The sequence below is a fragment of the Tetrao urogallus genome (assembly GCF_951394365.1).
Source record: "Tetrao urogallus genome assembly, chromosome: 11".
Taxonomy (NCBI): domain Eukaryota; kingdom Metazoa; phylum Chordata; class Aves; order Galliformes; family Phasianidae; genus Tetrao; species Tetrao urogallus.
The window spans coordinates 6,463,544-6,487,566 of record NC_136824.1 but is presented as its reverse complement, the minus strand read 5'-3'; the positions used below and the strand labels follow the sequence as shown (position 1 = coordinate 6,487,566).

Sequence of the window (24,023 nt, the reverse complement as noted above, 5' to 3'; positions counted from 1 at the left end):
ACAGTGTCCAGTGCTCTGCTTTAAGCCATCCTCACACGCTGCACACCACAGGGCACATTTTGTGGTTGAACACCTAATTGAGATGAACCAGGCCACGCTTTCCACCTTACGCTTCTTTTCTTCCTTGCTGTGTGTATTGAGAGATCAATTATCCTAGGCAAGGCACATATTATCGATCTTTCTGACTCTATTATTCCCACTTGTGGTAGCTGCTGTAAAGATTTTGGCTACCCTTTAATCTTACCACACCTCAGAGAGCAGTCAGGGCAGGATCTGATTGCAGCATAATGCTAGAACTGTTTGCTTTGAAATCCAAAACTAAATCACTGACCGCTTGCAAATGAAATAAGTCTTTGCCAATTACATTTTTATTTTGAGTGGCTTGGATAGATTTCAGAATGAGGAAATTCTCTGGGTTACCCTATTGCATTATGCACTTCATCTGGATTTGGTCCAGGGAGGATTTCTGATGTCTTTGTATCTACTTCCTCATGTTTTTCAGGATCGTGTACACATGGCCATTGTCCTGGGGTTGGGGAATAGTTCCCTCTGAATGCCTAATTAAGCTCCGATTAGCATTTCTTCTAGGAGCAGATGCAGCTTATCCAGCCCAGCAAACAATGCCATCTGTTGTTCTCTTGCTGCAATTTCCATCTGAAAGTCTGCTCTGCTTCTATATTTAATTGTGAAGTATCTTACTGCCAAAAAAGTAAGGTTGTTTAAATTTGCCATTGGGCAGAAAAGGCAGAGAGGAAGGGAGGGAGATGGGATTTCTATTGTTACTGCAGGGAATACTGAGCTGCTACAGTGTGACTGACAGATCTGCAGCCTGCTCTCCTGCGCAGGACCAGACCAGGTGTGAAAGCCTTCATCAAGTCTTCCATTGCATCACCTCCTTGACCTCAAGGCTGCTTCTGCTGGGTCTCTTCAATTGGGTTTTCTTACCTTAGCTACTACCCTTCCCTAAATGTCTGAATTACAGGTGACAGCATGGTCTTCAGCTTCTGGCACCTTGTAGTGCTATAAAACTATAACGTGATGGAAAGTACACAATAACAGCAGGGTGGCACAATCCTAGGCTGCAGCAAATAAGAACAAGCCCAAATACAACAGCTGTATACACAGAAATAAAGGAATAAAATTGCTTACCATTAGAAAACTCCCAGTAGGCAGGGATCTCCAGCAAAATACCTTTACCCCCACAGCCAACCCTTAAATGAGGTCTGGGAAAGGGTGGATTCTGGCTCCACCTCTTCTCACCACTCAGATGCATTGCAAACACCTGAGCTCCCCTGGGTTGGCCCTGCCTTTTCACCATGTGCTCAATCACTGTTTCAGGCCATAACAGCATTTCTACTACATACCTATAGCGTTGTGATCTCCTCTGAAGACTTCTGGCATTCACAACGGGGTGAAAGTATTCACTAGCAATCTTGTCCATGCTCATAGCCCCAGGAATTGCTGAATTTACATGGCCTCTTCAGTGCTTCACTAACTTGCTGTGACTGCCAACAAGGAAGTCAATTGGAGAAGTGATTTTTAGGCATTTATCAACTGCTGTCTGGCTTGAAATCCACTAAACTGATTTCACACGGACCATTTAGCAGCCATTAGCTGGTTGCAGCACGGGCTGTGGTGGATTGCAACCGCTGACCTAGGGAGGGAAGAAATAAATGTTATTGTTTAACCTCTTGAACAGCTAGATGTTATAGAAGAGTTCAGTGAAAAATAGAAAATGGTGTAACATGATTTGCTGGCCAGATTTTACCCTTCCTGCTTCTTCTGTGAACATCACCTACTTAGTCATCTCCCTCAGGGACTAGATCTATGATATAAATGGATAAAAGCAGCTAGGGAATGAGGAGTAGGGTAAACCTTTGGGCTGTCTACCTTCAGGAAAGTGATGATTTAATGGGAACACAGCAATTAGGGCTGATTTCTATAACAAGTCAGATTAAATACTTAATTTTGCAAACGTTTAAATGCTCCATCATTGATCAATGTTACAGTTAACAAATACAATAGCCATGGGGTAAATGCTACTTATTTAAAACTTTGTTGTTTTTTTTTTACTATTTCCCAATTTTTAAAATATTTAACCCATATTGCCTTTGACAGGTCATGATGAGTTTTCCAGTTTATTTTCAAAACACAGACTAGTTGCAGATCACTGTCCCCCAGCTGGCTAGCACCACTTATGCATTATGTACATCAAGCCAAAGGTCAACATAGGGCATGATTTGTTTAACAGTGCAAAAGAATTTCCTCAATACATTGAAACCACAACCACAGCACCAGTCCCTGAAATACCCTGAGGGATGCTGGAGGCCAGTATCGTATGTAAGGAGCTCGTATTAACATTCATTCTAAATTAAGCTTCTTTTCCCTACACACGCTTAGATCTTAAATCCTCTTTAACAAGAGGTTTAAAAACGTTTTAAACTATCTGCCTAGGGTTTTGTATGTTTTTTTTCCTTCACTATAAAGCATTCCCATTAAGCTCCCACTGCCTTCTCAGATGGCTCAGCCTATCCCTCTTGGCCCTGCCGTGTGCCCACAACCCCAGGATCTGCCAACCACCTTTCTGCTTCCCCAGCAGGGGCACGACTTGTCTGCAATGTGCAAGCGGGTGAAACTTGGCCAGGCTGCTCTATTTGGAATTACAGACCCAGGGCTGATGATTACACAGGCAGGAGTCAGCAGTGATTGCACTGAGATCAAGAGCTAGATGTTGATTTCTAGCATAGCTAGAAAGCTGGTGGGCGGGAGATCAGCATTAGGCATTATGTCTTGGGAACATCTCCTCACACAGCTTTGCAGGGAGCTCTGTGAGCTTTGCAGCTCCCTGTAACCAACTGGTCCAGAAGGAAGGCTGGATTCACCCATACAGCTTACTGGGCCCAGAGTGGGCTTTTGTAGCAGCTCCCTGAAAGCATTTCGGAATTAAGACACACGACCTTACATTGCTCCACAGCTCTTTCATACAGCTGGGTGGAATTCAGCAGCAAAAGGGAACAAATCAGTTTTGCCTTTTGGGTTGCTGTTACATAACAGTTGCACTCAGGATGCTGCCACACCTACCTTGTACACAAATCCCTGCTGTCTTCTTCAGCAGTTCATTAAAGGTATTAACAAGCCCCACAACAATGTGTAGGCCCTCTGGGAGAAGCCATGTTGGGAACTGGCAAAGGAGCAGTGCTAAGAGTTAAGCTGCAATGACCTGCAGCAGACCAAAAAGCCAGGAAATTGATACACATCCACATGTTGGTGTACTTTGTTATTTACCATCTGCAGCCTCTGCCAGCTGTAGCTGGGAAAAAGGGCTGTATTTTCTATTTATTGGGATTTCAGCCCCTATCAGCCCCCTACTGCCTGCTCCTGTGTCCAGCTGGTGTAAAAAATACCAAGCTGACACTTCTGCAATGCAGGAGCCTGAAAAAGCTTACTTCCATGAGGTAAAACGCAACTCCACATCGCATGCCTGCAGATGGGCACCAGGCTGCATCCTTCCATCCTGCAGTGACCTGGGGGTTGCAGGGCTGGGCACGACCGAGCAGCACGCAGAAGCCGGAACTCGGGGTGCCCGCCTGGCCCGGCACCAATGCCGCCTCAGGGACACAGGCCCAGCAAAGCCCTGAGTCAGGGAGCAAAGGCCGCGGCCGGGCAGAGAAGCGTCCCGCGCCCTCCCCGGGCCGGCTTTAGGACCTCTAAGGCCTCCGTAGCCCCGCCCCCCTGCCCTCCCATTGGCCTCGCCGCTCCTCTTGTCCCGCCCCCAACATGCGCCTCTCCGCAGGGGGTGTGCGGGGAGGGACGGCCAACTCCTTCCGTCACGAGAAATACGCTCTCTGATTGGCCATCCGCTCCTCGGGCGGCCCCGCCCCCTGCCCCACGCGAGGCAGGATCCAGCTGCCGCTTACATTGTGCCCAGGGCGCGCGCGGGGCCGGGCTGGGCTGTGCGGGGGGGGGGGGCAGCACCACGCAGCACAGCGCGCGTGGGCCGGCAACGGCAGCGCTCCGCCCGCGGAGCCGGGGGAGGCTGCGGCAGCTCTGCGGAGGCTTTCGGGACACCGGGAGGTTGCGGAGAGAGGCGGTGAGTGATCTCAGCTTTCCCTGAGCCGATCGGGTGCGGAAGGAGCACGGGTGGAAGTTGGCGGAGGGAACGGCGCGTTGCGAGTGCGGGGCTGAAAGCACGGGGAATTCGCTGCAATAGCGGAGCGGTGACATCGGTGTGGAGGAGCAGCGCCGCAGAACCGAAGCTCCCGTTCCCTCCTGTGTTCGTTTTCCCTACCCGTGGGAGTGCTGTCCGGAGTCCTGCCCCGTCCTGCACGTGAAGGCTGTGTACGGGACAGTTCTGGTAAGGCGAGCAGTGCTGCTGTTTGCAGTGGTCCCTGCAATGCTGGATGTGGTCGTTTAGAGAGGTAAGGATGGGAATAGCAGTGCGCACACACAGCTGGCAATGAGGGCAGCAGTGGCTGCAGGAAGCGCTGAGCTGCAGCGCGCTGCCCCGGCCTGACCTTTAACCACCATCACATCAACCTCTGCTTATCAGCTTCGTATCCCTGCTGTGAGCATCAGTGCACACAAAGGCTCGGTGTGCCCCCATCACTCGTGCCTGGGAACACTGCGTGTCCTGTAACTGCTCTCTGCTTGATGAGCGTTACACTTTGCAGAGAGTTTTGTAGGAGAGCCTGCCAGACCACGGTGAGTTTATTGCTGTGGTCCCTGTGTTTTGCTTGTGTTGTATGCACAGATGCCAGGACAGCCTGCCTTGCTGCATGCTGATCCGGGATGTGCAAACTGAGCATAAGGTTTGATGCTGTCCTAGCACTGAAATAAAAGCACCAGAAGTAAGAAGACCAAACAACACACAGAGTGAACCGGCCAGGCACAAAGTTCAAACCCTGAGGACAGAGCTGGTGGGAAGGTTGAGAGGTCCCTCCAAGCATGGAAGCACTGCCAGGAGCAGGGCACAGTGTGCAGGGTGGGAGGATGTGGGCATGCCCTCTGCAGTCAGCAGCTCCAGCGGTTGTTCTGGCATTAATTTGACACACACCACATCTCGTCCTATAAACCCTCCCTGCAAAGTGGCATGTGGTTCCACTTGTCTCTATTTGAAGCTCCCTGTGCAGCATATTAGCAAGTTGGCTTGCTTGAAAAGGACTTTGTCCCGCTCAGATGGGGCTGCGGTGCATACCACGATCCAGTCAATTGTTTCCATTTCGGAGCCTTTTTGAGTATAATTTGGGAGACGGGGCTGAAAGCTTGCTTGCTTCTTCTGCAGCCCTGCATTCATTTTGCAAAGCGACTGTGATTGATCTAGCAGAAGGGAATTCATTCATCAGCGGAGCTAGAGGGCAGGCGGGGAGGACAAAACCCCACAGCAGCCTCTGAAATGAATCATGGGGTCTGAAAAGATCCACTGGGGTTAAGGCGTAGCAATGAAAAGCCATTGTCTGGAGCCTGAACCGTGGCCAAAAGCATTATTTATCCTGATTTGGTTAGTGGTTGTAGGAGGGTGTGGTATTCCCAGGGACTGCAAAGCCAGCGAGCTTAGTGGTGAGTGTGAACTTGGTGTGATTGCCTCACAGGTACCTTCAGAACCTATATGGAGTAACTCAGCTGCGGAGCAGCAAATCCAACTCCTGGCTTGCAAATACAACTGCGTCTCTTGCATGCAGGGCAAGTTTCCTATAGGTACTTCTATGTTGGTTGGAAGATGGTCCCCTTTGGCTCAGGTTAGTTTGTGTCACAGATTTGGGGCAGTATACTTTTGCAGGATAGAAGAGCTGATTGGTATGGCTTGGAAATACTGCACTGGGTTTCTATGGTAAGTGGCATTCAGGTGGCAGATTCAGGCCACATACAGGTTTAAAGTGAGGGATACTGCGAAGTGTGGGATAGGGAGCAGTGATGGACAACCCAAGTTTCTGCGTTCTGATGTGCTTTAGTGAGCATGTTGAGATACGTGCCCGGACCTTCTCCAGACAATCTGATCTCCTGGAGTCTACAGAACTGGCCTTGGAAAACCTCCCAGTTTCTGTCTGAGCCAACAGAAGGAGCCTTTCACATGGTCTCTCTGTTTTCTGTCCAGGATGTATAGCCAGACGAGAAAGTGAGAAAACGAGAAGAAATGATAAGGAGACCGTCCATTCTCAAAGGCTGGGATTGGACCCCAGATCCTGCTTTTGGGGGCTGGGCTTAACCATCTTCCCTTGTATCGCAGGTATGACGAAATGATGAGAGTTGGTCAGGAAGGCCGAGCGCAGCTTTCTCACAGCAATACCCCTGATTCACAGTAGGGTTACATTGCCCAAATTCCAAGGTGAAAAATCACCGTTGCATATTTGCTGTGTTAGTCATCCTGCAGACAACAAATGAGACTGATGCTGAGCTCAGAGGTGTTGCTGGAGTTGAAGCTCCCCTGTCAGGGTGCAGAGCTGGCTGAGGACAGGGCAGAGGTCGCGTCCTGCATGTGTCATGCAGGTCCCTGGCTGTTGCCCCCTGGCTGCAGCCCAGGCTCTGTGCCCAACAAGTGCAGCGTTATGCTGTGATGCCAGCTGCTATTTTTATTTCTTTCATCACAAGCACTCTTTGCAGAAGGATGTTATTAGAACTGAGCATTTCCAGCAGCCCTGTGCTGTACACCTGATAGTCCACTGTGTTCTGGAAGGACATGAAACACATCTGAAAAACCCCTTCAGATTTGTTCCTTCCCCTTTCTTGCTGACTGCCTCCTTCCCCCCATCTTTTCCTGTTTTGTGTAAGGGTTTTTTTCTGCTTTTGAAGCTCAAGGGTGCCCATGAGTAGGTGATGAAAGCCTTTGTGTGCTGCAGTCCCCTTCTTCTCAAACCTTTTGACAAACCTTCACTCAGCAATTGCTTTGCATGCTTTGGAAACAGGGCTGCATCTGGGATCTGTATCAGTGCATTGCCACACTTCTCTTTGTCCTGAGCAGCTTCTGCAAGGAGCTCTTCCCCATGAAGATGGAACAGTGACTTTATGTTTCTGCATTGCAACTCTTGAAATAAAAAAAAGGGGAATCAGCTGTCCTACAGCAGTAACTGTGTCCGGGGGTGGTGTTGCTGGCCTAAGCACCAGGCATTGCAGTTCATGAAAGCACTGGAAATGCACAGATTTTCAGGACTAGTAAGTGGAGAGAACATTTATTCTAGGAAGAAACTGAACTTTTTCTGAATTCGAGATGGCATTTCACCACAAAGGGTGGATATTGTGAAATGAGGGAGGAAAAGATGAATCTTACACTTGTTTCCTTGCAAAATCAAGCACTGCTGCCTGCTTGAGGCTGCTCTGCTCTGTTGCGTTGTGTGCCAGCCTGGTGCACACAGGTAAATGACTTCTGTCCCTGTTGCTTGGAAGTCAGGCTATCTACCAGCAACCGTGTGGCAGGAAAAAGGAAAGCAGCCAAATGAGCCAGGAGTAAATCATGGAGGGAAATGATGAAAGCTCTGCTGGGCCTGAAGCCTTTGATCTTACCCTCACACAGTTAGCAGTTAAATCCTTCTGACAGCCCCTAGTGTGCGTTGCACAGCCCATGCTAAATCACAGCGCTCCCAGGACAGGGGAGGCAGCTCCCCAGCCTCCTTCTTCCAGGTCTGAACAGAGCCAGCAGGGATGCCTGGCTGCTTGTTTGTTTACTTATTTACCACTTTAAATAGCTCATAGTTGAGCAGGGTAGAAATAAATGTGTTCTGCTTGCTGCTTCTCAGAAAGTCCGATTGGCAAACAGAAAGCGCCGGCTTTGGTTCATGGGATTTAGGCTCTTTGTTGGTGTGCAGCCAAGCTTTGCAGTCTGGGGACTTTCATTTTCCAAGAAGAAATGAACCCCCAGAGTCTCACTGGGGAATATCTTGTTTGCTCCCCAGATATTGTCCTTTTAAAAGGTGAAAGCACTGTAGCTATGACCTGGGATGGGACTGCACCGTGCATGTTAGCAGCACACAGGTACAGTCGGATGGGGAAACCCAGATCAGCTCACAAGGTGCAGATGGCGTGCCCAAACCAGCTGGGGATTCCCTGCCTATAGGGAATGAAAGTGGAGATTTGTGGATATTCTGCTGGTTTAAGATGGACAGGGGAACCCCAAGCCTTGCTAAATATAGTTTATGTATACTTCTGGGTTGTCCTCTCATACACAGATCTTTTGTGATGTGAAACCTAGGGCTGAAGTGGCTTCAAAGTATTCATTTTCTAAGGGCTGCTTGGATTTTTTCAAGATGTGCTTTGTTTTCTTGCCCTGTTCTCTTTGCCAGCTTTGTTCTGTCCACAGGCATTTTCTTCATGAGCTGGGATCAGGGGGCTGTTTTCTCCCTGACCCAACTCCAGATCTCTTTTTGGATTTCTGGCTTCATGGGAAGGATTTCCAAAGCACCCTTATCTTGCTCCACTGGAAAAAAATTCTCTTTCCTATATCTGCTGTAAAAAAGCAGCAGACAGCCAGGGGAACATTATAGCTAGCAGACAGCCTGGATAGCTGTCAAAAAGCTGCTGCTTCTCTGCACTCATCCATATGGGAGAAGGGTTATCATCTGCCTGTGCATGCAATAAGATCCTCTAAAACGCTTTGCAGCAGATATTCGCTTTTTTTTAATAACCATCTTTCAAAGGACAAAAAAAAAAAAAAAAAATTGGAGAAAGCCAAGAAGCAGTTTGTGCAGGTCGTGGCTTCTGCTGTTCGAGTGGCGCGTCTGGTGTAGTGCTCTCATCCTGTGTGATGGAGGATGCAGCTGTGAGCTCCAGTAACCCCCTGAGTGCTCACAGAGCAGGTGGGAGCATGGAAAGAGGCACTGACAGGTTCCTTTGTGTGAACTGTTCCTCCTCCTGAGCAGTTCTGCTTTTTCTCTTCAGCTCAGTAGCCGGGTGAGGGATGCGGGGAGTGCAGGGGGGGAGCAATTCTGCTCCTCTCTGGAGTTCAGCATTAATGAAATGGAAGCGTACATCTGTGCGCATGACAAACACAGAAGATCCCTGTAGCTGCAGGTTTCTGAGATTCACAAGGCTGCTGGATTTTGGAAGAAACCCATCAGGTGAAATGTCTGCTCCCTGCAGTTCCAGTTCATCTGATAGGTGTGGGATGATGCCAGATTCTCTGTAGGCTGCGAGAAGCACTGGGGTGTGTTTGCAAAGGGAAGAAATAATGACAGCCGCTTTTCTGCTTGTCCCAGCTGCAATGGGATCCAAGAAGTAGGTGAATTGCTCTGTTTGCCCTCAAAACAACCCGCTTGGAAGTTGCTGAATAAAAGAGAAGCAATCCTTGCTGTTGAGATGGCTGAAAACCAAAGTTCAGAGGCTGTCAGCTTTTGGTGTGTTGGTCTGTCTAGCCACAACAGTGCCAGGAAAGGCCTCCAGCTTTCAGACATGGCTGTACTGGGAAGCAGTTGGCACCTCACTGGGACATGGCAGTATGAAGAGCAGTCCCAGTAAGGGCAGGTCTGCAACCCAGCAGCTGTACCCCAAGTGCTCTTCAGTACCCATGGCAGAGAAATACTGTTTGATTCTCCTGGGTGTGATGTTAAATGTTAGATGCTTGAAGGTTGTGTTTTGTTTTTGTTTTTAGTACGTGATCACAGCTTTTATATAGACATTTCTTATTTCTAAACAACCTGTTCCTTCCATTCTGAGTACTTGCCCTTCTAATCTTAGCATCAGAATAAATGGCTGCCCTCCTGTAATCTTTTTGTTTGTTTCTATATCTGTCCTATATAAATAGCTTGATTTCTTCTTGTGGATAAGCAAATCAAAGGTTAACATTGGAAATGTGACCTGAGCTGTGAGCAAAGGAAGCACTAGAGATGGCAGGGTGGTTTCTGAGATTGTAGGAGTTGGAATCTAAATCGATAGCTTTTAGCAGCCTCATAAATGTTTCATTTGTTTTCCTCAGTCCAGCATTACAGAGCTTCAATACTGGAATACATATAAGCTCTTAAATTAGCGTTGTCCCTGAGCTGGTTGTGGATGGTGGAAACCAATTCCTCGAAATGCGTTTGGATCAGCAGTGGCATTTTCCTTCCTGTTTTAGAGCCCTGAGCCCACACAGCCTCCCATCACAAATGAAATGAGCTTGGCAGCCTCAGCACAGGCTGCGGGAGTTCGGGTGAGGAACATGCAGAAGCCTGGAGAGACCTTTTCCCCGCACTGTGACACAGCCCTGAGGAATGAGCGATGTCTCGGGAGCACCAACCTCAATAATTCACGGTGGCTGGGGGGAAGGAGAGACATGTTTGCAAATATTTGCCCAGTATGGGCTCTTTGGAGGCTCTGGAGGACCAGGGGGGTAGGAACATGTGAGCAGAGCATGATTCAGGCCGCTTATCTGGCCATCAGCCTCTGCTTGAGGTCATCGGGCTGCAGAACGTGGGAGGGCTGTGCTGCTCCGGGTCTCGGTGAGGTCAGTGAGCAGAGCTCAGCATGGGGCTGAGGATCAGTCCTGCTTTGCCCTTATCTTGTGCATTGCCAGCTGCCCTCCACTGGGTGCCTGGGCTCATTTCTCACAAAAGGGAATTAAAGGAGTGACATCAGGTTGGAAGGTGATGTGAAAAACCTAACTCTTCAGTCATATCTCAGGGTTGTTTTTTTTTCAAGGCTCATTTTTCAAATCTTGGGACAGTCATAAATAAAGCCAATAGCAATTGCATTTCCTAAACCTGCAGTAGTCTTCATGAAAAATTTGATTTCTGCTGAGCCTGGAGCAGACCAGTACCCTTTATCCTGGATGGAATGCTCTCTTAATGCTGTTTCCTAAGGAAAAATAACTCTTCTGCGGTTTGCCAATACCCTCTAGAGACACTGAGAAGATGTACCACCAGGTTTGGGTTTTGATTGCTTCACATTGTTGCTTCATTGCTGAAACCAAAGGGCAGAGTTTCCTCCCCTCTTTTCCGCCCTGCTGGGTTACATTTCAAGAGGATGTGTGGGTGCAGACATTGCTTGAGATGTGGGTGCTGCCAGTCCGGGCACAGGAGCACCTGTAGAGCTGGGGCTTCAGGTATGGGGTCCACTGACAGCGTATCAGGGTTGGATAGCAAATGCACATGTTCTGGTGCTGCCTCAGTGCCTCGCATCAGTAAGAGCAAGAGAATAATTTTCTGCTTCTTTCTCTGCAGGCAATAGATCTGTCATCATGTCAGTCAGCGTCCACGAGAACCGCAAATCCCGGACGAGCACGGGCTCCATGAACATCCTGCTTTTCCACAAAGCTTCCCACCCAGACTGCGTCTTATCCCACCTGAACACCCTCCGGAAGCACTGCATGTTCACCGACGTCACCCTTTGGGCAGGAAACAGGTCATTCCCATGTCACCGCGCTGTGCTGGCTGCCTCCAGCAGATATTTTGAAGCCATGTTTAGTAACGGCCTCAGGGAGAGCTTGGATGACGAGGTGAATTTCCATGACAGCCTCCATCCAGAGGTGCTGGAGCTGCTGCTGGACTTTGCTTACTCCTCTCGGATCATCATCAACGAGGAAAATGCAGAGTCCCTCCTGGAGGCTGGAGACATGTTGCAGTTCCACGATGTCCGAGATGCGGCAGCTGAGTTTCTGGAGAAGAACCTCTACCCTTCAAACTGCCTGGGCATGATGCTGCTCTCTGACGCCCATCAGTGTCGGCGGCTCTACGAGCTCTCCTGGAGGATGTGCCTGGTTAACTTTGAGACTGTTCACAAGAGCGAGGACTTCAACAACCTTTCTAAGGACACTCTGCTGGACCTGATCTCCAGTGACGAGTTGGAGATTGAGGATGAGGACAAGGTCTTTAAGGCCGTCCTTCAGTGGGTGAAGTATGACTTGGATGAGCGGAAGGCCTATCTCCCGGAGCTTCTGAGGAATGTCCGCTTGGCCCTGCTTCCTTCTGAATGCCTCAAGGAAGCCTTGGCTTGTGAGGACCTGATCATGGTGGATGAAAGGAACAAGCTTGTCCTGGATGAAGCCATTCAGTGCAAGAAGAAGATCCTCCAGAATGATGGGATTGTCACCAGTCCCTGTGCCAGGCCTCGCAAAGCCGGGCACACCTTGCTGATCCTGGGAGGACAGACCTTCATGTGTGACAAGATCTACCAAGTGGATCAAAAGGCAAAGGAAATTATCCCCAAAGCAGACCTGCCAAGCCCACGGAAAGAGTTCAGTGCCTGTGCCATTGGCTGCAAAGTGTACATCACCGGTGGCAGGGGCTCAGAGAATGGGGTATCCAAAGATGTATGGGTTTATGATACTGTTCATGAGGAATGGTCAAAAGCTGCCCCCATGTTGATAGCACGGTTTGGGCATGGCTCAGCTGAGCTGGAAAACTGCCTGTATGTGGTTGGTGGACACACTGCCGTGGCTGGGGTCTTCCCTGCATCACCTTCTGTTTCCTTGAAGCAAGTAGAGAAGTATGATCCTGCATCCAACAAATGGATGATGGTGGCTCCTTTGAGAGATGGTGTGAGCAATGCTGCGGTGGTAAGCGCCAGGCTGAAACTTTTTGTCTTCGGTGGAACCAGCATCCACCGAGACATGGTGTCCAAAGTGCAGTGCTACGATCCAGTGGAGAATCGGTGGACAATCAAGGCGGAATGCCCACAGCCCTGGCGCTACACTGCAGCCGCAGTCCTGGGCAGCCAGATTTTCATCATGGGAGGAGACACAGAGTTCACGGCAGCATCTGCCTATCGCTTTGACTGTGAGACGGATCAGTGGACACGCATTGGAGACATGACAGCCAAGCGCATGTCATGCCATGCCTTGGCCTCAGGAAATAAACTCTATGTAGTGGGTGGTTACTTTGGGACTCAGAGGTGCAAAACGCTGGACTGCTACGACCCTACATCAGACACGTGGAACTGTATCACAACGGTGCCTTATTCACTCATCCCTACAGCTTTTGTCAGCACCTGGAAGCACTTGCCATCATGAGAGGCGGGGCTCGAGGGCTTGTTTTCAGAAGCTCAGTAAGGTGAGGGTGTTCTCTAAAATTGTAAGTACAGTTTGGCCTCAAATGCATCTCCACACACTGCACTGAAGCCACAGACTGCAGTGAGCTTTCTTTTTATGAGAAGGCTACATTAAAAGGTGAGAGGGACATAGCACCAGAAGAAAATAGTCATCTCTGGTGATGCTGGAAGTCTTACTAGCTCTTGGTTCAAGATGGTCCCCTCTGCATCTTATGAGATGCATCTACATTAATGGTTGTGAGGAGGCTGCAGCCCCTTTGCCTTCATTCTGAACTAGCTGGCTGTGCCAGCATCACCCATCTAAGAGTGGGTGGGGAGAGAGGGCAGAGCCCATACCCGCTGTCATGGATAGGACAATGGAATACATCCTGTCCCCATTTTATGTAAGAGGTTGTGGTATCTATGAGTAAAAGCACTTAAATTTGAGAGCAGGGAGATAGTACAGTAACAAGTGCTTTGGAAAACATCTCAGTAGTTTGATATTTTTGCTCATTATCGTGCTGTTCGCTTTGATGAATACGTAGGCAAGTGACCCCTAGGATGCTGGGGAATCTTGCATCTCTTATTGTGCTGTCTATTTTCATTTCAGTGGGCAGCAGAAGCTGAGAAGCCATGGTGCATTTGATGGTTCTGGTGTTTATTTAACATCCAAACTCTTGCTTGTTATATCAATACTTCTGAGACTTCAGTGTGAGACCTGAGTGGGAGGAAAAGGGGCTTTGTAATCAGAAGAAGAATGCGTTCATTGGTGTTTGGGGTGTATGGGAATAAGAAGATTGGTGTCCCGTGTAATTTCGATGCTCCGATTCTCGCATGCTCAGGAAAGCTACTACTTCAACACCGAATGGAAGAGAGCTTCCTCTTTTCCTCCCCAGTGGGATGTTTAGTTGCTATTCTGGTTACCAGTTTTGTCTCACTGAGCTTTGTACATTTTCACCAATCTGCACCAAGATGTAGATGGCCAGGAATAGGTTACAATAGCACAATTGATTTGCGCTGTGAAAACAAATGCCATCCAAGTGCAAAGTTAACTTCCCAGTAAGTTTGTAACACCTCTGCTAGCTCTGCTTACAGGTTTCTGGCTGCCAGCAATGCATGCAGCCTTGCTGTAGTGGTTGCAGGTGTCTTCCCAGTTAGCTACAGGAGCCGGGAAACCCTCACCCATGGGGCAAGATCAGCAAGCCTCAATTAAGGTTTTCCTTGGAAAGTGAGATTGTGGGGAGGGGAATTCTTACATATCTTCATCAAAATCCACTGCATTTAACACAGGGAAAAAGAATGCTGCCCAAAGTGTCTGACACCCGCTGCTTCCCTGTTTCGCACTTTGTGGGGTTGGTGCACCCGAGAATCACTGAAGTGCTCTGAAGTTTCCCAGTGATCTCTTTGATGGCAGCTGGGAAGCCAAGGGGAGCTCCTAGCACCCTTACTGGGCTTTTGCCCAACATGGCCACCTGCTTGTCTCCGGTGGAAAAAGAACCTGGGGTGTTATTTATAATGGCCTTTGATTTGCAAAATGCCTGGCTTCAGCATGCGATGGGCCACAGTGAGGGCGTGACAAGAGTGGAAAGGGCTAAAATGAGATTTCCAAGAGCTTTCCCAGCACTGGGAGATAATGGCCTTTCCAAATTCTCCTCCTCAGACGTTGCCTAGCATCTGTCACAGTGGCTCAGTAATCTAATTAACTGCCACTCAGCTATTAAATATTGCAGCAAAGAGTGTGAGGACTCCATCATTTTCTATGTGGGCCAATGGGGCCCCCCTTTAAGAGCTGCCTTGGAGCTGAAAATTCATTTCCTCTGGTAGCAGATGTGTCTGAATATTAAAGCTCAACACCAGCCCCACTGCTTGGAGTGAGAATAGGGAACAGCTTGAGGTGAGAGTTGATTCTTCAGCCACTGAATAAAGAACAGTTCCCCAAAACACTTGTACTTTCTTCTCCTGCCTTTTTACTCTGTGCTCTATTTGGATTGTTCAGGTTTTATGAAGCTCTTTGTAGGGGATAGATAATATTTCTTACTGAATGCTGGAGCCTGGCACAAGTACAAGAGGAGAAGGAACTGTAATATACCAATCTACAAGAAAAGCTGGTGAAAAGTCAGTGTGTAAGAGTTTTATATGCTTTTTTGGCTTCATTTCTAGTCTTCAGTTAAAAGAAGTATTTAAAGTATACATAGGATTTTGCCCGAGAGAACATCTCTTCGTTTTATTTCTCTGGAGGGGTTGTGTGTGTGTGTGTATGTGTGTGTGTGTTTGTATGTGCTTGTTGTTTAAATTAATGTTCTAGTCTCAGCCACTGACATCTCCTTAAATAAAGTACCAGGGCTGGCTGGTGAGGACCAGGTCCAAATGTTTCTGACATGCAAGCGCAGCCTATGCCTTACCTGTGACATCTCCTACTCTTATCTTAGCTGGTTGTTGTTGCACCTGAGTCAAAACTGGGCTCAAGACCTGGGATAACTGGCTATAGGATCCTGTAGCTACTCCATCATCCTAAAGAGGCCTGGCCAAAGGGGTTGCTGGCTTGCAGCTCCTATGATGAGGGGTCTCTGCTACAATACCTGCTTTGTTCCCTATGGGATCCTCTTTCAGGAAGGGGCACCTGGGAGCCAGGTAGGCACTTTCCTCATGGGTTTCTCCAGGTGCTGGTGCACTTTGTGAGCAGGCAGCCATTGCTAATCCAGAAAGGAATGTGGCTCAGCTGGGGAAGGCATAAAACAGCTCAGCTGGAAGCGTGTCCCCAAAGGCTCAGCCTCCAGCCCTCCTGGAGCCAAGGGCAGCCTCGTGCTAGCGCACCTTTGGGCAGAACTCCCAGCACTCCTGCCAAGCATGCAGCATGACATCAACATGGTGCTTGCTGCCAGCTGTAATTCCAGGGATCAAGCATGATTAATGGCATAAAACGTGAAAGCCTGGCCTCCTCCTACGTGTGACTGCTGAACTGATGAGAGTGACTCTGGTGATGGTGTGAAATGGGGGAGCTGCACTGCTGCTGTTGGATTGTCCTGATGGCATCTGCTTGGATGTGTCTTTGCTCTTTGCAAACATCACCTGGCCTCTGCCCTGGCTGGAGGCAGAAAGTTTGAGTAAGAGGTGTTAAATTCAGGCTGATCTAGGGGGAGAGCTGGCCGAGCCAGCTTTGTCATTCCCGCAGGAATTATGGCATGATGAGACAAATGATTGCAAATGGGAAATGCAGTACTGAGCATTCTGCTAGTAATGGCTCTGTGTTTATAAACACAAGCAAAGCCTATGCAGGAGCTTAGGGTGTAATGCTGGGATGATGTAGTGTTGTTCTGAAATGAACAGCAGTGACAGATGATGGGGACAGCTCTGTACCTCCCAGGAGGTGATCTGGGGCAATACCAGGAGCAAGTTCTTCAAGCTACGTGTCTCCAAATTAGAATTGGCTTCTCTAAACTGTCTGTCCTGTGCGACAGCCTCATTTCCATGGGATGAGGTCACTGATGGGCTGGGGACTGGCTCACAGGTGCTAAATCCCAAGTCCCATCCTAAAACCAGTAGATCCTGTACAGGTGACACAGTGACTGCAGTCCCCAACACCTCTTGCCTGCCCTGGGTGAGGCGGCATTGCTAAGTGGGCGCTTATTTTGTTCTGGCATTGAAAAGCTGAACTTTGATCCCAAAGTACCGTGAGGATTGCGGCAACCTGCCAGGCCCAGCACTACATTCTAGTACTGCCAGGCTGCGGTCACAATAAACATCGGATCTGTTCAATGACTCTTTTCCTGATTATTTAATTACAGTGGAGATAACAAGCCTTTTATGAGCATGAGCTTGGCTTCCCTTCTGTGTGGAGCTGGGTCAGCTCACGCCATGCAAGAAGCCGCAGGTTTTTGCTGCCATGCTTGCAGCCAGCCACCTTGCCTTGCACAAGCCATGGATGCACACAGTAGCATTCAGGACAGCCCCAAACCTGCAAATAACCTCCCTGCTCCTAACCTGCTTGCTGCTGAGTTCGATGCTGGAAACCTGTTAGAACCTTGCTGTTATTGCCCAAACAAAGTCACAGCCAGTTTCTGTTGGTGGCTCCTAGGGAATGCCATTTGCATGTATGTAACAGCGAGGCAGGCTGAGCAGGGAGGGCAGTTCTGCTGCTGTTTGTCTCTGGAGCCAGTTTATCAGGCAGTGTTGGAAGGGAGTGGCTGGCCCGGGGAGGAAAGTCAATGAAAATCAGGCTTTTCCGAACCTGGGCAGATGGAAACATGTGCAGTGTGTGCTTGGCCTCAGACTGTGGTAAATCAGCTCCTTGGAAATCACAGTCATACGGATGGTTTTGGAGGAGCTGTAAGCTTGCTGTTGGCAATGCCTGTGGAAGCATTTTTTATCAGCACAAGAAGCTGAGTGTCAGGGGAACCCAGTAGCTGCCAACATGCAAAACCTGTTCTCTGCATGACACCGGCTCTGCTCCCAACACAGAAATTAACTCCTTTTTTCTTTCCCTTCTCAGATGCCGGCATCACATCCATGTCCCCTGCTCGCCGCTGGAGCTGACACAGCCACTGAGTTCCCTCCCATTTCCCACAAAGGGTGCCTAGGAGCCTCTCTCATCCCTTCCATCACCACGGGGGCACAAAGGACCTCCTGGCTGGTGGATACTGGTGGATACTGGTGGCCCAGTGTGAGCAGGAAGATGGAGGATGTACCCCAGGCTGCGTCCCCCAGAGTTACTTCACGGGACGGGAGGGCGGGATAAGAGTTTTTAATATTTTTTTTTATAGCAGTGAGCTTGCCGTTGGCGATGCCTGCTGTCTGGGTGATGTGGAAGCATTTTTATAGGGAAAAGGGGCTGGGGAAGTGGGGGAAAGGGAAGGGCTGAACCCAGAACTCAGCACCTGGCTCTCCGGCCGCAGCACAGAGACTGCAGCTGCCAAAATATCAGAGCGTGGGAGCTGCGCACAGCTGCCAGCAGCACCCAGTGCCTCTGTGGGACGGGGCAGGTGCCTTTGGTTTTGCACCGTGGATCTTTTTTGGTGTTTTCCCTCCTTCCCGGTGCTGGGCCTGAGGCCAGGCTGCTCCCGGCACACAGCTGCCAGGCCGCGTGCTGCCAAAATGGCATCACTGTGGCGAGATGCTTCACCAGATAAGAACTGCTGCCTGCTCGGAGCTGGGCCTCTGCTTCCCCTCCGTGTGCTCTCTCAACAGTGTGTGGGTGAGGGTGTAATTAGCAAACGAGCAGGAACACAGGCCTTGCTGCGCGGCGGGGCCTTGTCGGGCCTGCAGAGCAAGCGAGGCCTCTTGCCTCCTTTCCCGCAAAGCGAGGCCAAAGGGAAGAGGCAGCACAGGGCTGGCATGAGGTTGGGCCTCAGTGCCCCACAATTGGGTGATCTCTGCACTCAGGCTGCACTTAGGGTCACACACAGACCCGCCGCAGGCACCCTGGCCTGCCTTTCTCCCTGCGTGGGGCCAGCTGGGTGATGCAATGCACTGCAAGCCCTCACCATTGCTTCCAACAGCGAAGGCCTTTTAGGGGCAGCAAGTGCCCTTTGGTGCTGGGAGGAGAACACTTGGTGCACAGCCCTTCTGCAGCACTCTCAATGACACTTATTCACGTTTTGTAGGGTTTTGTTGTTGCTGTTTTTTCTCTTCAGCTGCCTGCAAACTTTAATAAAAATGATGATCTGGGAAACCATGTGTGTGCTTTTCACAGGAGTCTTCTTTCCTAAGCAAGTTGGATTTGGGTATAATAACAGGAATAATAACAGGCTTGGCACTCAGTGGGGTGGTTCACAAACAACCAACTCTTGCAGCCAGCCTGACTGTAATTATTATTGCTTCAGAGCTTGGGAAACTGAGGCACAGCGTTAAGTGTTACAGTGAGTGACAGAGCTGGGAATGAGATCCAGGGCTTCTTGTGTTAACTGAAAGGCACAGAACACCCTGCTGGGAACAGCCCGCGTGTCATCCCAAAGCTGCGCAGTGATAGCAGGAGAACTTGTGATCAGACCATGGCCTTGTAAAACCTGCCAAATAAGCTGAGTGGGCTGGGCTCAGACTGAGCCGTGCTCCTGCAGACCAAGCTGGTAATTTATAAGGAAGAGGAGAAGCTTTTATACTTCTGTTTTCCTTATTTGCCTTTGCTTGGCTGCTGCAGCTCCTGAAAAAGAGGCCCATTGACAGGCAAAATGGGCTTTCCAGCTGTGTCCCCTGCTCACGCTGCTCCTCCATGTGCTGCTCTCCCTGTCTCAGAGGAGCTGCTCTGAGAGGATCCGGGCTCCAGACCTGGAACATGACAGCATTGTTGCTGGGCAGCTACTGGCACAGCAGGACCTTGCAAATTTGTATTTCCTACTCTTCTAAAAGTGGATGCAACAATTGGGGAGCAAAGCTTCCTATAAGCAGCACACACAGGGACTCAGAGGGGTTAGGAACCTAAATATCAAAGCTGAGACCAGGAATACAGCCCCCTAACCCTAAAGCAGAGTGTCAGTGGTGTCAGCAGACCTGAGCTGAACAGAATTGAGCGCAAGGCTCCATAGAAAAAGCTCATTAGTGAGCTCTTTTGGAAACCAATTCACAGCCCAGAAATTACTGTTGGATGAGCAGGAGAATGAAAAATAGCAAGAGCGTGTGAATGAAATCCCTTTCAGTTTTGTTGATTGAGGTTTTATACAGAATGCTGGGACTTTAAATAGCGGATCAGAGGCTCTCCAACTGGCTAGCTTTGATACGAGCCATGCAAAGACGTGCTCTTTTGTATTTATTCTGGAGCCTGCCCGAAAGACGATTCGAAAGCAATCACAAGCAGCCGTGACAGCAGCAACCTGTTGCTAAGGAATTACATGCAGCGCAAAATACAAAGGTTTCTAAGTTAGCAGCAACAAAGTAAAAAGGGAGTGGGCAACGAACACAGATGAAACAATGCAATGCTGCAGCCAGAGCAGGTCGGGTTTTTAACTGAGAAGGATAGGAATGAATTTAGAATTTTTTCTTTTTTCAAAGAGTTTTTCTGCCTTCTCAGTAGGTAGGGCTCACTTTGGTGGCTTCTCAGGGGCCCTGCGTTCCCACTGCTGCAGAAAAGTGAAAAGTGCCCGTGTGCCATGGTCAGCCCTTGCTGGGGATGGTTCAGGAGCTTGGACACGACCCTCAAAGCAGCCAGGAGCCCAGCCTAGAGATGGCCCCAGCATGCAGGGATCCAGCGCCCACCCAGCTGCCTGTCAGCCCCAGCTGGGATTCAGTTATCGTTTGGAGTAGAGCAGAGGGAAGGGCAGGGAGCAGGAGCTGGGTGCAGACCTCTCCCAGGCCCCTGCTGCAGGTCCCAGACCTCCTTCCCCTGTGAGAAACCATCTGGACCTCCCTGGGGACAACAAGTTGAGGCTCCTATCATTTAAATGAAATTCAAAGTGCCCTGTTGGCTTTTAAATACGCATTTTCCGATCATGACCCCAGCTGCCCTTGAAATAATACTGTTGTGCAACGAATCCCTGCAGGGAATTATCATCTGAGCTCATTCGCTCTTTTTCACTGGAGTCAATTAAAAGCAGAGTAGTCGGTGATTTAATACCTCCGGTGTCTGAGGAAGCCCCGCATCCACACAGAGGCTGGCTCTGGCATTTTGCTTGCCTTTTAGACATATTCTTGGAGTGATGCTTTTTCCAGCCACCCAACATGTTCTCAATTTCACCCATGTCTTTACAGAGCACTGAAGTCCTGTGTCCTTGGCTTGTCTTCTTCCCCTGCACATTAATTAATGCCCAGCATTGCACATCCTCCCTGCATTATGTCCCAGGGCAAGCAGTTCTCCATTCCCCATGCTCTTTTCTCTCTTCAGATAAACCCAAAGCACTTTAGTCTGTGAAAAGGGCCATTCAGTGCAGTTGTGGTTATATTTCCAAGAGCAGCAGAAACCGTTGCCACCAACTCCCTGCGACCAACTGCGGGAATTTTAAACTGGGCTGAATCCCTCTTGTTCCAGTGCTGAAATGCAGTAGGTGAGTCTGCGAGAGTCTGCTGGTGAGTATAAAGCAGAGGCTGAGCCCATTTGTCCACCCCATTACAGTCTCCCTTGTTCTTTCCATTTCATGACCTCCTTATTTAATGTCATCGACTGTTGTGCAAAACCATCAGCGCTGTTTGCAGCAGTGTGACCTACTTTATCATTTTTTTGCTGACTTCCTAACTGAAATCGTGAGCTTGGAGCCCACCCAAGCCATTCATTGTTTCTCAGCTGAATAACAAATCCAATTAAGTGGAAGAAAGCCTGGCTTTCACGCTGTCAGTGCCCGCACATCTCACTTCCCTCTCCCCGACGTGAGCTGCACCGCCAGTGTCTGCATCCCACACAAGGAACCTTCTGTGTACGTCTGCGCCCACCTCCAGATGCTGGTGGGGAACTGGTTCCAGAGGACGGGTCCCATTTGTCCTTTCATCCCTCCTGACATCCTTTGTTTAGAGCAAACACTGTAGGATCCTCCTGCCTTCGAAGTGCCATGGGCAGTCGGTACCATGGAATTTCTGGCAGTCTAGGGCTGGTGCTGGGCTTGCTGCAGATGCAGAGAGCTGCGTAAATACCAGTTACTCTCTTCTGGGTCACTGGAGGAACAGCAGATCAGACACATGCACTCAGACAGGTAGATGATTCCCAAGCCCTGTGGGTCCAGCCCCCTCCTCTGCCCACGCTGCTCCCTGCAAGGCCAGGGCACTCCTGAGCTCACTGGGCTTTCCCACAGGGCTCCACTAATGACTCACCGCTCCAATTGAAGTCCTGCCTAATTAGGCTCACCAGCCTGGATGGGAAGATGCAGCTGGTAGGAACTGATTCTTTGGTGAAAGGAAGGCAGAGGGATGGGCACCAACAGCTATGGTCGGCAAAGGCTTCATGAGTGCTCTGATCTCAGTACTGCTCCAGTGCTGCGTTATTCTTGCACACGTAGATTAAAAAGGTCAAAGCAACATCTCTTGTACCAGCAGCTAATGTCGAGTATTATCTTCTCCTTAATTGAAACACATTCCAACCCTAAACAAATCAACACTTTGCAGTGTTTAACATCCCTCTAACTAATTAACAAAACCCAGGTGCCTTCAATGGCAAAGCTAACTCATCCCTTTACCGTTCACCTTGCATCTGATCACAAGGCAGTTCAGTCAGTGAATTAATGAGGGTTTGTCTTCCCTTCTCTTCATAAAGCTTCCATGAATGAGAAGCCTGTCTGCAAGCTCCAGCCCAGCTTGCACCTGTGCCCTCCCAGCCCTCCAGTTTGCAGCCCATGCCAGGACTGAATCAGCAAGGGCAGCAAAGAAGATGCACGGAAAGAGCAAAAGGAAGAAGTGATGCTCAAGAGTTGTCTAAAATAAGCTGCCCATGTGGCTCGGAGTCAACTCCACCCATACTGTCCAGCAGGCTCTGCAGCAAAACTGACGTTTTTTCCTTATTATAAATCACACATAGTAAATGTGCTCTTCCTCCTCCTGTGACTGATGCCCATGGCATGGCAGCAGCCGGGTCTATCAGTGCTGCTGCATTCAGTGCACCAGTGCAAGGGCTTGGGGTGACTCCTGCCTGGTGCAGGGGCACGTGCCCCATGCTCCTAAGGGGAGAGTCACCTTTAGGTGGGGGTTCTGGAGGCACCCAAAGCGTGGGGATGAGAGTGCTTACAGGAGAAAGAACTCTTAAAATGCTTTGGTAAATAGGTGAGTGGGGATGAATGGGAATGCGAATAAAAGGAGGACTGTGATCAGGCTTGGAGGTACAGGAGAGCCCTTTCATCTCCCATCCCACGCCCTAGGAGCTGTCAGGCCCTGAGCTCCATGGCAGCAGGCACATCTGGGGCACAGACACCAGGCGGGTTTTATACACAGCACAAGCAACAGAGAAGTGATCTGGGGGGAAACGCAGCACGCTGCTGGCCAATGGGGTGTTGGAGGGGGGCTGGCATTTCCCAGTGCCTGGTAAGAACCAGCTCTTCTGGCCTACAGCGTTCCCTCCACAGTGTGAGGCAGCATCTCCAGTTCTCAGCCAAATGAGATAAAACACCCTGGGACCAGAGTTACCCAGGTTTTGACTGAGATAAACTGTCATTTCAGTGGGTGACAAAAAATACAGGGCATAAGAGCACCTGCAGCCACCACCTGCCAGTTATCTCGGTGCCAGGAGCCCGCCTGGGAGCTGAAGTGGTTGAGATAATGGCTGTGACACTTCATCTTCTTGTAAAAGGATGAAAAAGAGTGGGTGAAAGAGCTGAACATCACTACGACCCTTAAGCAGATTGTAAATCTTCAAAGAGGAGAAAAATAAAGAGTCCAAGGGATGCATGGTGGAACCCTGGTGATAAAAGCCATGCAAACGTTCAATTACAGGTAGGGCTGCAGCTATCGCTTTGCCCCCCCATGCCACAAAGTCAACAACAGGAATACCAGAGGGGTGGGAAGAAATCAGGTAGAAAACTCAGACTTAAAATCAAATTTATTTAGAGGAAAAATGACTTTACAAGAGGTTGATGCTGATAACTAAAAAGGAAGATAAATAAAAGCTCGTTACAAAACCTAATGGTTTCTGGCAAGTTACAGGAAAACTGAAGAATTTTACACAGTCAATAACCTGCTCACTTTTTACATAATTACAAATTAACATACAGCAATTAGGTTTTACCCTCTTTTTTAAAAAATTCCTTTTTTTTTAAACTTTTTTTTTAATTAATTTTTTAATGGGTTCAACATGAAAATGCAAAGCATATTTTTTATCTCTTTTTTTTTTTTTTAAAGAAACAAACCAAAGGCAGAGGTATATGGGGTTGTTGTAATACACCCCCTAACGCTCCGGGCATTACTCAAGTGCATTCCATATTAGTACAAGACAAACACCAGGCTAAACTTTAACCATAGGCGAACTGAACTGGATGTCAGATTATTTTTGTTTTGACTCACCGTTTAATATCGATAGAACAATAAAATACTTCAGAGCATGGAAATGATTGATACCTATAGACAGCTTAAATACATACAAAGCTCACGGCTGTAGGCCAAGCAGTGAACGTCATCCTGCCCCCCAACCCCCCAAGCGAAGGAAGCAGAATATATTTGGGCAAAGCATCAGTGTCAGTGAAATGCGTGTGGAAGGAAAG

The 24,023-nt window shown here is 49.1% G+C and overlaps 1 protein-coding gene across 1 annotated transcript; it reads left to right on the top strand.

Moving 5' to 3' along the window:
• Nucleotides 1–11,137: 11,137 nt before the first annotated feature.
• KLHL25 (kelch like family member 25) lies at nt 11,138–12,907 on the top strand (the record flags this gene model as incomplete). Its single annotated transcript, XM_079540755.1, has 1 exon — nt 11,138–12,907. One exon carries the CDS (start codon nt 11,138–11,140, stop codon nt 12,905–12,907), a length of 1,770 nt encoding a protein of 589 aa, XP_079396881.1.
• Between the last annotated feature and the right edge of the window lie 11,116 nt (nt 12,908–24,023).